Source organism: Chaetodon trifascialis, chromosome 10 (genome assembly GCF_039877785.1).
Source record: "Chaetodon trifascialis isolate fChaTrf1 chromosome 10, fChaTrf1.hap1, whole genome shotgun sequence".
Taxonomy (NCBI): domain Eukaryota; kingdom Metazoa; phylum Chordata; class Actinopteri; order Chaetodontiformes; family Chaetodontidae; genus Chaetodon; species Chaetodon trifascialis.
The window spans coordinates 4,795,389-4,809,762 of record NC_092065.1 but is presented as its reverse complement, the minus strand read 5'-3'; the positions used below and the strand labels follow the sequence as shown (position 1 = coordinate 4,809,762).

Genomic DNA, 14,374 nt, shown 5'->3' with positions numbered 1-14,374 from the left:
AGATTCACACTCATGTCCTTTATAACCCAACTGCCCATTTCAGCTTTACTTTAGTGATTTAAAACACAGCGACTGTATCTGCAGCTTTATTTTAACTGCAGTGTTTCGAGTGTGTGGAGCTCAGACTGCTGCTGCAGCAGCTGTCAGAATATAACAGTATTTTTCTGCTCACTCTTCAGGCTCAGGTTTGTCTCAGGGCATCTTAAATGAGGCTACCAAAATGTGTTTTTCTAAAATCTCCTCTCTGCACACAAGCTGTAAGTGTGAACAAAAAATATGTGTGTGTGTGTGTGTGTGTGTGTGTGTGTGTGTGTGTGTGTGTGTGTGTGTGTGTGTGTGTGTGTGTGTGTATAACATTAGTAAGTGAAAGTGAATGCAAACTAGGCTATCAATGAAACACTTCAAAAAACTATTTGTTTTCGTAGGGAAATTGACACCAATTCCACCGAGTACTTATCAATCTTTCCATTCACAAATATATGTTTCTTACAGTTGTTTATTTTTTTTAATTATCTATACTTTTTGACAGGATGTTTCCCTGTCATTAAGTTTTGTCACCATGCCCGTGTCAATTCTAGCTCACTCCCATTTAACTGGCTTATTCTGTATATTTACCTGAATCATTGTTCATCTTTATCCGCTTTATTATTTCAAACGTCTATTAAATGAATGAATCATTTTGCCAGTGTTTTTTTAAGATTACATGAATCGTTTCAAATATATTCTCTCCATTAGTAATCGCTGTAGGAACGCTTTGCCCCCACAGTTCCGCTGGTGGCGATAGTGAGCTTCCGGCCCTATTCGCCACCTGTAATGTAACAAACGAAGAAGACGAAAGCGGAAGTTACGCCGATGTTGTCATGGCTTCTCACATGTAAATCATCGAGTTCCAGAAATTGATTAAAACATCTATTAACGAAATTTGAAGGTACGTGGGCGCATATTATGTCATATAATAACTTATCTATCGTCTACGTAGACATTCTATTAAACAGGGCGACCACCGGACATTCTGGTAACCGTTAAAACAGCAAAGCGCACTTTGTTGCCAACTGGACGCAGCGCTAACCTGCTATGATAACCGCTGCAAGTCACTGCTAGCTTCTGTTAGCCATAGCATTTTACCAGTTTTTAATTTGTGCAGCTGCACAGATGTGTTGCTGCTAAACTTGAGTTTCATTTATTGGTCGTTTTTGTGGTAATCAACTGTGGAAAGTCTCGAAATGTAATCTCTTGTCCATAAGGTATGTTCCTGTTGGCATCCAAAGTGGAGGAAGTAACGTTACTGATATCTTTTAAAAGCACAGTACTAATGCCAAACTGTAACCAAATAAATAAATAAATAAATAAATACTCTGTTACAAGTGAAAGTCCTTCACTGAAAATGCTGCTTAAGCATAATCAGGAAAATGTACTTGAAGTATCAAAAGCACTCAATGTAAATAAATTGCCCCTGTGGCTATTATGATACTATATATGATATAATTGAACTATTATTACTAATTAATGTAAAAGCATTGTTTTACTCTTATAGCTGAATGAATTGGAGCTAATTCTAACTAGTCTGTTAAAGGAATACAACTGTTTTTATTATGGGTTAATATGCTGGTTATTTTCTACATTAACCAGTTGATTGATTAGTTTGTAAAAATCCAATAAATGCTGTCACAGTTATCCAGAGTCCAAAGTGACACTTTCACAAAGCTTATTTTGTGCAGCTAATAGTCCAATCCTAAAAATTCATTAAACACAATTAGTAAAAGGAAAAGCAGAAACGATTATTAAAACACCTCAAATCTGTACTCAAATACAGTGCTTGAGTAAATGTACTTAGTTACATTCCACCACTGTAAACAAGCAAGTGACAGTTACATTTTTGTTTAATGAGCACGTCCTGCTTTGTCAAATCTAACACAGCTTACTGTTGATTTCAGGTTAAAGTCATCTAACTGGCTCTCCGACTCCCAATACTGAAAAATGAGCACACAAGTAAGCAACGAGTCCAAATAACTTAATATTTCCAACATTTCCTCACTTTGTTTTCTGTGTGGAAGATTAACTGTAAGCTTGTGCTTTGATTTCAGTACAGCATTCTATTCAAGCAAGAGCACGGTGAGTCACATGGTGGACAAATGGATCGCCTTTCTTTTTTAATGGAATTGAAATTGAATTGACATTTATTTTAGTCTTCAGTTGTGTATTCTGAAAGTGTGTATTCAAACAGAGAAGTTGTTACTCATATGCACGGTTGAAAACAATACAAAATAGAGATTTCTGTGCTACACACTGAGGGTCAGAAAGTATTCAGACACATTATCATTGACAATAACAATAGATAGAATATTATTAGATTTGATCTTTTAAATGCTTTTCCCATCAGCCCTGTTAGGTTCAGGTGTGAACCGCTGCTTGTACTCACACTGTACTCAGAGTTTTAACCCGTGTTTGTTTCCTCTCAGCACATGATGATGCTATCTGGACGGCAGCGTGGGGGAAAAGTGAGGCGGATGGGACGGAAACTATTGTCACTGGTTCCCTAGATGATATGGTGAAAGTCTGGAAATGGTCAGTGTTTCATTTTAACACTACTCCTCATTTCCACAGTTAATTAAAATCAACAGTGTGACTGACAAAACAAAAACAATAAAACTGATTACAGTGAGACAGTGAATTGATTAAGACCATATATGGAGACGGCAAGAGCATGCTTGTTTATGTCCTCTCTAGCACTTTTATGGCTGTAGAGGACAGATATTGTCTGGGCAGACTGACCAACGTGACTTTAGACACTCGCCTTGAGGCACGTCTGTAACAATCGAGCTGTGCGTCAGATCCGGAAAGTTTAATTCCAGGTTGCAGTCAGGAATACAAGTCTACGGTAGCGATATCATTATTGTTTTTGTTTTCTTTCTTTTCTCTGACCCAGTGTGTCATAAATCTTTGTTGGATGTGCTATGTGAAATGAACTTGAACAAAAACAATTAATCAAATGTTGCCCTCAGTTCCTGTGCTGCACTTTGTTTCACAGTGACGCTCTCCTTTTGTCTTGTGTTATAAATCCAGCGCACCCTTTCCTTTTCAGCTGTAAAAGTAGATAATCCTGATCTCAAACTGACCAAAATAATGATGCTCATGATTTTTGCCACAATAGCATTTTAGAGCTTTTGATGGCTTGATATTCACCAGCAGATGGACTTTGCCCTCTTGTCATGGGATGTTTGAATCTCTTTATTCTGAGAACTTCTCGCCCATGTGGCCTTAAAGGTTGACTTTATTGGACTCGACGTGACGGAATAATCTCTGCGCCACGCTCCTCCTGCAGGTCAGACGAGAAGCTGGAGCTGCAGTGGACTCTGGAGGGACACCAGCTGGGCGTGGTGTCAGTGGACATCAGTCACAACGGAGCGATTGCTGCCTCCAGCTCCCTCGACGCTCACATCCGCCTCTGGGACCTGGAGTCTGGAAAACAGATCAAGTCCATGGACGCCGGTCCAGGTGAGACGGGGCCTCGGACGAGCACTGACTTTATTTCATTGATTGGTTTGCACTGGGATGTTTTGTTGAATAGAGAGATCTCGCTTCCCTTTGCACTTTGACTTACATCCATTAACTTAGCAGATGAATTATTGATCTCTCAAGCTGATCAATGACTGTAACAGCCCCACTTACACACACCGTGTATTTCTTGTCTACTGAACTTTCTGTCTGGAGTTGAAACAATTAGTTCATTAGCTGATGGACAGAATGATTCTAGATTAATAGTTTTCAAGCAAAGATGCAGAATGATTTGATGGTTTCAGCTTCTCACTGTCGGTCGGGCAAAACAGATTATTTAATGACATTTTAAGACTATTTTCTGACTTTTGATGGAAACCTTTTTTATTCTATTATTGAGAAAATAATCATCAGAATAGTTAAAAATGATCATTTCCTGCAGCCTTTGTACTTTTTTATTATTATCAATCATTTCTGAGACTCCAGTACCTGTAAGTAAACTCCTTTTAAATAACCCGCCTAAACATCGTTTATTTGACCTCGTTCATGCGGTTCATTTAGGATTTTTTTTTTTTTTTATACTGTCTGGCAGTGGAATGAGGTCACTGCAAACGAAGTGGTCACCCAGTTTAGGATTAAAACAAACCTGCAGGGGGATGACAGCTTGTCTGCTCTGCCGTGTAGCACAGTGAGCTCGTTTTGTTTTTTCCACTCTCACCTTTCAGAAACCCCACACCCAGAATGTGTGTTGAATCAGACTGTGCTTCATCTAAATGCCATGTCATCTTCCATTAGTGACACTTGCTTTCACTCAGTGGTTGGTCTGGGTCAGTGGATTAAACACCCTTTTTCCCCCCTCTTTGGACATACTGTATTTTGGTGTATTTGGGTTCGTCAGGAGTCCCATTTGTTTTCTTTTTGTGGATTTAGGCCAGAATGTTTAGCTTATAAATAGAGCAGAAAGTAGATTTGATGTCTTGTTCTTGTTCAAATCAGCTCGATGTGGTCATCCTCTGTCTTTCTGCTCTCCTCTCTAGTCGATGCGTGGTCAGTCGCCTTCTCCCCGGACTCTAAGCACATCGCCACAGGAAGCCATCTGGGCAAGGTCAACATCTTCGGTGTGGAAAGCGGCAAGAAGGAATATTCTCTGGACACTCGAGGGAAATTCATCCTGAGTATAGCTTACGTAAGGGACCGTAAATCGTCCGTCTGATTGGCTGGGTGGTGTCGTCTCTGAGGGCTGAGGCCTCGCCGTCATGGCTGTTTTTAAAGGCTTTTAGGACTCGCTATAGCTCACATTTGTCTTAATAAACTGTAGCTTGTTTTTTTTTATTCTCTTTTGCCCCTCAGAGCCCTGATGGGAAATATTTGGCCAGCGGAGCCATCGATGGAATCATCAACATCTTTGACATTGCCACTGGAAAGCTGCTCCACACGCTGGAAGGTGGGTTCAAATATTCATATTCATCAGGGAGGCAATGAGTGAGTGTTTCATTAGAAGTATTCTTTAAGTTGTGTTTTTGATTCATGATTTTGATCATTAAATGTGAGGAAATACTGAAAGATGCTCACTCCATGGTCACAATGGCGTCTTCAGAGCGCTTGTTTTGTTCAACTAACATCTAATTAAATTTAGGATGATGTAAAGCAGAGGAAGCAGCAACAATAAGATGTTTAGCTTTTGCCTGCTAAATTCCCTGAATCACTTCACCTTTCAACAGTTTCATGTATGAAAAATGCTTAAATTTAACAGCTTTTTGAATATGCCTCAGTTCAGATATACTTTCAACATAATCTGGTGTTTAATCTTCACAATCTCACATGTAAACCAAAAATCTTTGGATATTTGAAATGAAACGATCCGATGAAAGGACATATTTGTTTGTTTTCTCCTTGTGTTGATATAGAGGCTTTCTCCAATTTTTTTATTCTTCACAGTTTCATTTATAGTAACAACTTAGATATAATGATAAAGGCTTTTTGGTTTATGTTCCTTGAAAAATGCTTGAACTTTACTGTTAAAAAGCTTCACGAACCCTGTAAACGAATGTCTTCTTTCATTCGACTCATCAGTTCAGTTTTTAGCACGGGGTTGATCTGACAGTTAAAACTTTCAGGGAAGAAGTGACTCCACGTGAGATCAAGACTAAAGTACAAACAGTACAAAATTTCAATTTGCCTCGAGCATGTGCTGGCATGTGAAGAAGTATATTGTTGTAGACTTTAGTCAGTAGAAGAAAATTTTGCACATTTTGAATGATTTTAGTAAATGCATACATCACACATGTCATTTAGACACGTTCATGCACAAAGTGTTTTAGCAGTAGGGATGAAAAAGAGCCAGACTGTTTGAACCTTTGCCCACAGCAGAGCTCACCGTCACCTCAGGACTCAGTGAGGGAGCTAACTGAGCGACTGTGTCCTCTCTCCTCAGGTCACGCCATGCCCATCAGATCCCTCACGTTCTCCCCCGACTCCCAGCTACTCGTCACAGCCTCCGACGATGGCTACATCAAAATCTATGATGTGTGAGTTTTGGCTGTTTCTGTGCCAAAGACACTCAAAACATAATGAAAATGAAAGCGCACAAAAAAAAGGGAAGGGATGGGATGTTACTGCATTACAGATGTTACAAATTACAAGCACAGAAATGAACAGAATAGAAGGAGAAAAGGAGCATTTGTTTGCTCTGATAAAATTTGTTTTACAGGCAACATGCCAACCTGGCCGGCACTCTGAGTGGACATGGATCCTGGGTTCTTAACGTCGCCTTCTCCCCAGACGACACACATTTTGTCTCAAGGTAAAATGAAACTTCAGAACAGCCTCAGGGGTAAAGTCACCTGAAGATGAAGAAGTGTTTTTCAGCTCACAGACGATGACGATTGTTTCTCAGAAGAGCTGTAAAACCTGTCAAATGTTCTCTGTCCTCTGTCCCTCTCAGCTCGTCTGACAAGAGTGTGAAGGTTTGGGACGCCGGCTCCAGAGCGTGTATCAACACTTTCTTCGACCATCAAGACCAGGTGACGCAGATAACCCTGTATCTCCTCAGCCAGTGTCTTATAATCAAATTCAGAGTGAGCAAATATGTCCGCTGTAGGTGCTGACGTGTTGGGAAGTCAATATGACCAACGTCACGGAGCGGACCCTTGCTTGACCCTTCTCTGATGCTGCTGCTCAGGCAAAACCAATAATCCCAGCTGGCATTAGATCCCTGTTTGCAGACGCCTGTGGGGAGGTCCATCTGTGCTCCAGCAAAGCCTCTAATTGAAAGAGCACAGCTCCTCAGAGAGGAGATTGGAGGCGGTCGACTCTGCCACATTGTTTTGTTTGTGTCATTGTGAAATGACTGCAGAGCCAGTAAACCCACAGCGCAGAGCTCAGCTTTGCTTTGTTTTCTGTATTCAGAGCATTCTTTGAGCCCTGGTCTGTCGAGGTCTCTGCTCTGCAAGGTCTCTCATCAGATTAACGTCGTTTGCTTGCATTTTTGACACAGTTACAAGAAGATCAAAGAATAGCATCTGTGACCACTTTGTCACTTTTGTCAGTAAACAGCGTGTTAATAATTGATTGTTTTTAATGTTTTACACAGCGTCCTAACTTCTTTGGCACCAGGGTTGTAATTAAAACATGTAGTGAATCCTGTCTATTCAAAGGGTCCATGGTCGTATGTCAGACAGCTCCACTGCTGTCCGTCTTTTCATTCGTCTGTCTTTTTTTCTAAATTGTGACGATGGCTTATTCGTGTGTTACTCAAATCCCCTGTCCTTTCTGTCCCTGTCGTGTCCAGGTGTGGAGTGTTAAGTACAACAGCACCGGCTCAAAGATCATCTCGGCCGGAGACGACCGAGCCATCCACATCTACGACTGCCCCATGTGATGGACGCCGTCCAGCAGGGGCTACAAGAGGAGGGGACGTCTAGAGCTGTTTACTCAAAGCAGCTGAAGCTGATAACTGTGGGAGTGGGGGGGTGGGGGACAAGCTGTAAATGAAATACTTTTTTTTTTTTGCACTGGCCCACTGTGGTCAAATTAAAGGGTTGCTTTTGTACTTTTGTTTCTGTAGTGTTTTTTGAAGCAGTTATTGATCATTTTTATGCCAATGATCTCATCTGAGAACAGCATTTGTAAACTAAACATCTTTCATCACTAGATAATACTGTTAGTTAAATCATTGAAATTGGGTGTAAAAATAGATATAAAGCTTTATACTTCTTTAATCTTCAGTTGGTTCAACGAGAACGTTTTACTTTATCTCTCATTCACTCATTTAACTTTTCTAGTACTTGGTTTTTACATCCTCACTCCACTGAGGAATTACAGCTTCAGAGGGGTCTTTTCAGCAGCAGCATGCAGATTAAATATGTAGTGCTCCATCCAGTGGCCGAGTGGGTGTACTACAGCCTGAAGACATCCTGATGTTAAAGAGCATTTAAGTGCACAGATCATAAAACTTACTATTTACTGCAGTGATTCAGACTTCTTTATTACTTTCCATCAAAGATCCACAAGTTCTGCATGTTTAAAACACATCAAACTGTACCTTTAACAATTCTTGGATATTACACAAACAGCGGGTAGATGGCAAATATAATAGTAGCACTTCTTCCATATTGGGAAACAGTCCATTAATTTTGCTCATGTACTTGTGTCATTGTGTTGTACAGAGAGGAAGGTGCTGCTTTCCATCAAATACAAAAACATTTCCCAGTTTATAAAAGAAAGAAACCTCACAGATGTTTTCTGGCAGTCAGTCACTTGTAACCATGGCGGCACCTGCATGATCATTTCTAACAGTAATCATGTTGACATACCTAACACATTGAGTGACACCTGAAGGCAACTGTGGAGTTTTAGGTGCGTCTGCTGCTGCTGTCATGTGTGTTAACCAAACAGCAGATTTGGCTTGCAGGTTTGATCCTGTGTCATCCTGAACAGTGTAAATAACACACAGCGCAATTCAGAATTAGTGGTCACTGTGGAAAACGCTGGATTTCCACCCTTTTGACGTGGCCTGTAATGTTACGTTAGCACGTCTCCTGCTGCATCCCCGCTTTTCTCATCTCTGCAGTCAAGCTTCACTTTGTGTACAGTTTGATTACACGAAAAGAAGAAACACCTGCCTGTTTGGCCCAATCAACTCATCTATACGTAGAATTCATCATGACACCTGCACCACTGACTTGACAGGAAAATAAATAACAGGACACATCGACAGAAAGGCTTTAGGTTGAACTACACAAACCTGGGCCAGATTTCAAAAAGACCTCGAGATAAAATATTTCTTGTCCTGTGAGTGAACAGAACATCGAACAGGTTTTAAATACATGACTGGAAGCTTAATCATTACACTGAAGACACACTCATTTCTTCTGTACAGTTTCACAACATTGCTATAATATCAAATCTAATCTCTTCATTTAGACCAAAACACAACGTTTCACACCTCTGCGTGAAGTTTTGGATTCACTGGAATGCATGCAGATGTCAAACTGTTCTGCTCCTTATCTGCTCAGTGGGACAAACGGCATTTGTGTCTCCAGACTTTGGCACATTGAAATCGTTACACTGGCCTCGTCACAAAGTCTCTTAAAATACACAGTTTGCTGCAGAGTAGCTCCTGCTTTTAAAAACTGAACGCAGCCAATGTGACTTCAGAAGGTGTGCAAAGTGTTCACAAGCTTAGGCTCCCTCTGTGGAGTTAGAGCATGACACAGTAAAAAAGCACAACAAAACAAAACCCCTGTACCGCTGCATGTCCAGGCATGGAAAACACACCGCTTCAGTCGTTCCACATTGTTAAAAAATACAGTACAGGCAGTCCTAATCAAAAAGGGACTTGACTGACCTGCTGTCCTTGAGACTTCTCAGTCATTGTCCAGAATTTAAAGATCTGTCATGTTTTCTGTTTTTAAATGGGGGAACTGTAGAACATTATATTCACATATACCTTAATGTTGTACAGTAACAGTTAAACCAAAAAAAGAAAGAAAAAAACAGCAGAAATGGGTCTGAGAAACAGAAAAGGGCTAAGTCGTAACACCTGTAGCTCCCAAATGTACGTCAAGACAAACTTGCACTCTGTTGCATCATACCTGCATTAAAACAACACAGATCTAAAGGCATGTGGAAGCAGCTGAGCAGAGACTGGCCACAGGTTTGGGTCATTATCTCCTTTCCTGCCCGTCTGTGTTGAGGGGAAGTCTGGCCCCTCTGGCCTTTCACCAGTGTCTGGACTCTATCAGATCAGCTCGCAGGCTCAGTCTCTTCAGAGTCTCGTATCCAACCACGATGAGCACCGACGTGGGCAGGGAGGAAATGATGCGGGCCGATAGCCCCTTGGTCAGCCCCCAGACGCCCTCCTCCGCCAGCAGCTGCTTGAAGGTCTCAATAACCGATGATCGTCCCTCCACCTGTAACAGACAGGAGAGGGTTAAATCATCTACAGAACAGCTGCGAAATGGACCTCATGGCGAGATTACTTTGTCAACTTCTGTTTCCAAAAGTCAAAAATGAATTTCTCATCTGAACTTTTACAAAAACATGGACGAAAAGTCTTTATAGTGAACCACAGTGAACATCTGCTGAGGAAGAGCGCGCTATACGATCAAAAGCTCCAGAGCAGCGACTAAACTCTTACATCAACTAATTTTAAGAAATATAGTTTCAAGGCAAGATCTAATTTATGTCAACGTTCAGCTCTGTGGTCTTTGTTATGAAGTACTAGATCAAATGAAGTGATGAAAGGAAGAAAGGGAAACTAATTAAACCTGCAGAGTCTACAAAAACATAAGAGGAACATGCGTGTCCAGCGCGCGCGCACAAGCACACGCGCACACACACACACACACACACACACACACACACACACACACACACACACACACACACACACACACACACACACACACACACACACACACACACACACACACACACACACACACACACACACACACTTCTACCAGCCTGTCCAATCAGCTTAATGCTGCACTGCAACCAAGAGCAAGTTGAGAAACAACCGAGTAATGTTTGGAAACTGGAAGTGTAGCCGCAGAGAAAAGCAGCTGACTCCAGCTGTACTTGGTGTTGACAGATCTCTGCACTGAGGGTCTGATTCTGTGGAAAATCTGTTGCAAGGTGCCAATTCAATATTGAAAGAGAGGTGACATTTATTTAGTGTAATCTGTTGATTTACGGACTAATAGACTGATGCTCTCTACACAAACCAGTAGGTGTGGAGAGCATCTGACATTTATTCAATGTTATCTGCTGATTTATGGACTAACAGACTGACGCTCTTTACACCAACCGTTGTTGGCTTGCACACATGAAGGTTCACCCCAGCTGCTTGACAAGCTTGTGTTCATTCATGCTTTCTCCTCTCTATCAAACCTTTGTGTGAGTTAAGTCAAATGCTCCTGGAAAGTAAATGATGAACATTTACTGGCTTTTTTTTTACTACCTTAACTCTAAATACGAATTAAAGGGCAGCTTAAGTGCGGTGTACAGAGGTGGCTTTCAGTGTTTACCTGTACTCTTGCTCGAACAACATCCATGGGGTTGGTGATGGTGGAGGCGGTTGCTGCTGCCATTGGTCCTGCCAAAGCCTGCAGAATCAGATGGGGGCACTCACTTGGTGCCACCAAGGACAGCTGCTCTGTAAATGCAAAGAATATAAAAAACAGTCAAAGGCCAATAAATTTAATTAAAAATTAAATTATAATATTTAAATTTGAGAGCAATTGCTGAAGTAGAGCTGTGACTAAACTGAACTGCAACAGAAACATACTCTCACAGGCTCTCTACCATGCATGTGACAGCTAAGAACACCTACTATAAACCAGTGTTGTCTTACCTGCATAAAAATGATAAAAAGGCCACCAGAGTGCACTGTTTGGGATGTACGTGAGTAGCGACGCCACGTAGCCCCTGTAAAATCCCCTGAAACCATCGGCTGCAAATATTTGCACCGTTATGTCACGAGTTTGCCCGAAAGTCAGTCTGCGTTTGGTTGCCGCAAGCATCATTTTGGGTTTGGCTTTGAAGCGAGTCAGGTGTTCCCCCTGTCCTTGCATCATCAGCTGCTGAGACACAACGTCTATGGGCACAGTGATGGTCTGGGCCACCAGGGATGCTGCCCCTCCAGCCACCACTGACTTCACAGTGTTACTGGGTGAGTACTGGGACACATACTTTCTCGCCAGTTCATAGGTAGTGATATAAGCTTGTCCTGAGATCAGGGTGAACGTATTGACCAAAAAGCCACGGTAGAGGCCTTGCACGCCCTCAGCTCGCAGGATCTTGCAGAAAGCATCGAAGGTGCCGGAGTAGAGGGCCTTCCCCTTCTGCACCTGGAGTCGAGTGCGAATAAGGCTGGCCGGGTAGACAGTCGCCCTGGTGGTCAAGGTCATGAACACACCCAGGGAGTAGAACTTCCTCTTGTCCAGGTCCTCCCATTCGATAATTTGTATCGCACCTTTCTGCTGCATGATGCTGGCGAGGGAAGTACTGCACCCCTAAAGCCACATATCTGCAGTCGTCAGCCCTCAGACTGCCATTACATCTGTAATTGAGAACATTGAGCTTTAGTAAATCTCTGTGATCAAATGAAAGAACCTGCTTCACCCAAATATTCAGTAATTCCGAATTTGGACTGTTTGATCCCTGGATGACTCCCAACAGAATTACAGACTAAATCATAACTATATGTGTAATAATGTGGGGCTGCATCATAGAGCATCAATACAAGGTGCTCAATTAAAATCTTGAGTAAGAATGCAACTAAAAATAAAAATGCATGTCAAATGCAAAATACAAAAGCTTATGTCTGAAAATTGCTTGTTTGTCTGTGTAGCAGTACAAAATCCAAGACATGACAAAACTGATTAATCAATTGTCAAACTTGTTTGAGTCCACAGTAAGTTTCAAAACGGTTACGTATTGAACCTTGAATTTCGTGAATCATTACAATAACCAGGGTAATTTCTCCTCTTCACAGTCCTTACCTAGGCAGGCTGATCTGCAACTGGCCAGTATTACCTTGAGTTATGCAATTACTATTCATTATGGAAATACATAAAACATGGTATTCAAAAATCAGGAACTTGGTAGCTGAGCAGACCGAAGAGGCACTGCATGAAGTCTTAGTCCATTAAAGCATCCAATAAATATGTGGAGAATGAATGAATTGACCCACTGATGTATTAAATTTGGGTAGTTACTGGTGTGTGTGTGTGTGTGTGTGTGTGTGTGTGTGTGTGTGTGTGTGTGTGTGTGTGTGTGTGTGTAAGTCACGTTAAGAAACAGCTGTTGTAGCAACACTTTAATGGACAAGTCACAACCTGGTTGACCTGACAGACTTGTCACAGCTACTTGTTATCAGCAAAACAAATCTCATCCACAGAGAAGAATGCAGAGGCTGAACTAGCATGCTACATTACAGAATACATATCTAACACGCTACTAGCATGCTAATGAAATGAACCGCACGGGGAAGGAAAACCAGTACAGCTGTTGTCTAAAGCAGTGAATGTCAGCATGATCGACAGCGACACAAACACTTCATTTGTTCTTATCTCCATCTTTGACCACACATTAGCAGTTTTCAAACACCACCATGCTAAAGTCTAATCGGCTAATCTCACATTCGTATTGTTGTCTAACAGCGGCGGTGGAAGCACGTGCAATGTCACGGCGTGTAACTCGCTCGCGCTGTGTGCTGGCTAGCTAACAACAGGAGTGACACTTTAGATGCGTTAAAAAGTCCGAGATTTAGTGTCGACGCACCAAGTAAACTCACCTGTTAGGGGGTCATGTAGCTTGGGTTCACCTCCCACCTCCACAGTCAATGTTGCGAAACGGAGCTGCTTTGTTAAACTCATACGGCCTGCTCTGCTCCGAGGTGGGTCATGTCTTCCGTCCATTACTGCTGCGGGCAAACATTGTCAAAGGTGAAAGGTCAGAGGTTGTGTTTTAGTGCAGCGTGCTGTTTGTGTCATCACAGACTTTCCCGAGACAAATATAGGAGCTCTGAAAATGGTTTTCCCCTCCACATGACCGTTGTAACGGTAATGTTTACTCAGCTAAGGGTTTGTTTAACTAATTTGATGACGCTGTGCGTTCATGGCCTAATACACATGTGAGAGTTTCAAAAACTTGTATAACGAATGAACAAACAAAGCTTGTAAGAAATTCTCAGATCATTTACTGAAGTAAAAGTAGTAAAACCAAGATATAAAAACACTCCATTACTAGTAAAAGCCCTACTTAAGTAAAAGTACAACATACTATCAGCAAATGTGTATCAAAATATCGAAGTACTCACGCAGCAGAATGGTCCTCATCACTATTATATTACCACAGTATTATTTTGTTATTAGTGTTAGTGTTCTATAACCATACATTATATATTATAAACTGATAATAAGTTTTATGTTTTAACCTGCATAGTATCTACAACGGTCAAATAAATGTAGTTTAGTTGCAAATATTTCTCTCTAAAATGTTTGCCACTTGGAAATCGGAGGTGCCCTGAAGGCAGCGCAAGAGTCTCGTCTGCGCTGTCACGTGAGACGTTTGGGACCGCACTTTTAAAGTCACAGTCACACAGACACGTTCAGGCACTTTCACAAATCAACTCGTGCGTGTTTACACACGATGGCAGACGTTTTGATTAATGAATAACTGGGAACTATGACTCCTATTGGTCATTTACAGTATGGCTTTCTTTGTTGACACCCCATCATTTTTTTTATTTATTTCATAAGCATGTCACATGTATTATTTTTTACTATTTTCTGGAGGATGTAAATTCTTATCTGTATAAAAGATGTTTTCAGTCATATTGGTACCAATGGACTGACTCCAATTTTAAGGC

At 41.4% G+C, this 14,374-nt stretch overlaps 2 protein-coding genes across 2 annotated transcripts; one reads left to right on the top strand and one right to left on the bottom strand.

The window, feature by feature from the left end:
- The first annotated feature begins 827 nt into the window (after positions 1 to 827).
- On the top strand, positions 828 to 7,967 carry skic8 (SKI8 subunit of superkiller complex). Its single transcript, XM_070972892.1, has 11 exons — positions 828 to 928; positions 1,935 to 1,989; positions 2,085 to 2,112; positions 2,460 to 2,565; positions 3,323 to 3,495; positions 4,533 to 4,681; positions 4,846 to 4,939; positions 5,930 to 6,023; positions 6,206 to 6,298; positions 6,440 to 6,518; positions 7,286 to 7,967. Exons 2-11 carry the CDS (start codon positions 1,978 to 1,980, stop codon positions 7,373 to 7,375), a joined length of 918 nt encoding a protein of 305 aa, XP_070828993.1. The 5' UTR covers positions 828 to 928; positions 1,935 to 1,977; the 3' UTR covers positions 7,376 to 7,967.
- slc25a44a (solute carrier family 25 member 44a) lies at positions 7,960 to 13,627 on the bottom strand. Its single transcript, XM_070972891.1, has 4 exons — positions 13,298 to 13,627; positions 11,354 to 12,061; positions 11,028 to 11,155; positions 7,960 to 9,908 (listed from the first exon to the last, which is right to left on the bottom strand). Exons 2-4 carry the CDS (start codon positions 11,985 to 11,987, stop codon positions 9,717 to 9,719), a joined length of 954 nt encoding a protein of 317 aa, XP_070828992.1. The 5' UTR covers positions 11,988 to 12,061; positions 13,298 to 13,627; the 3' UTR covers positions 7,960 to 9,716.
- Between the last annotated feature and the right edge of the window lie 747 nt (positions 13,628 to 14,374).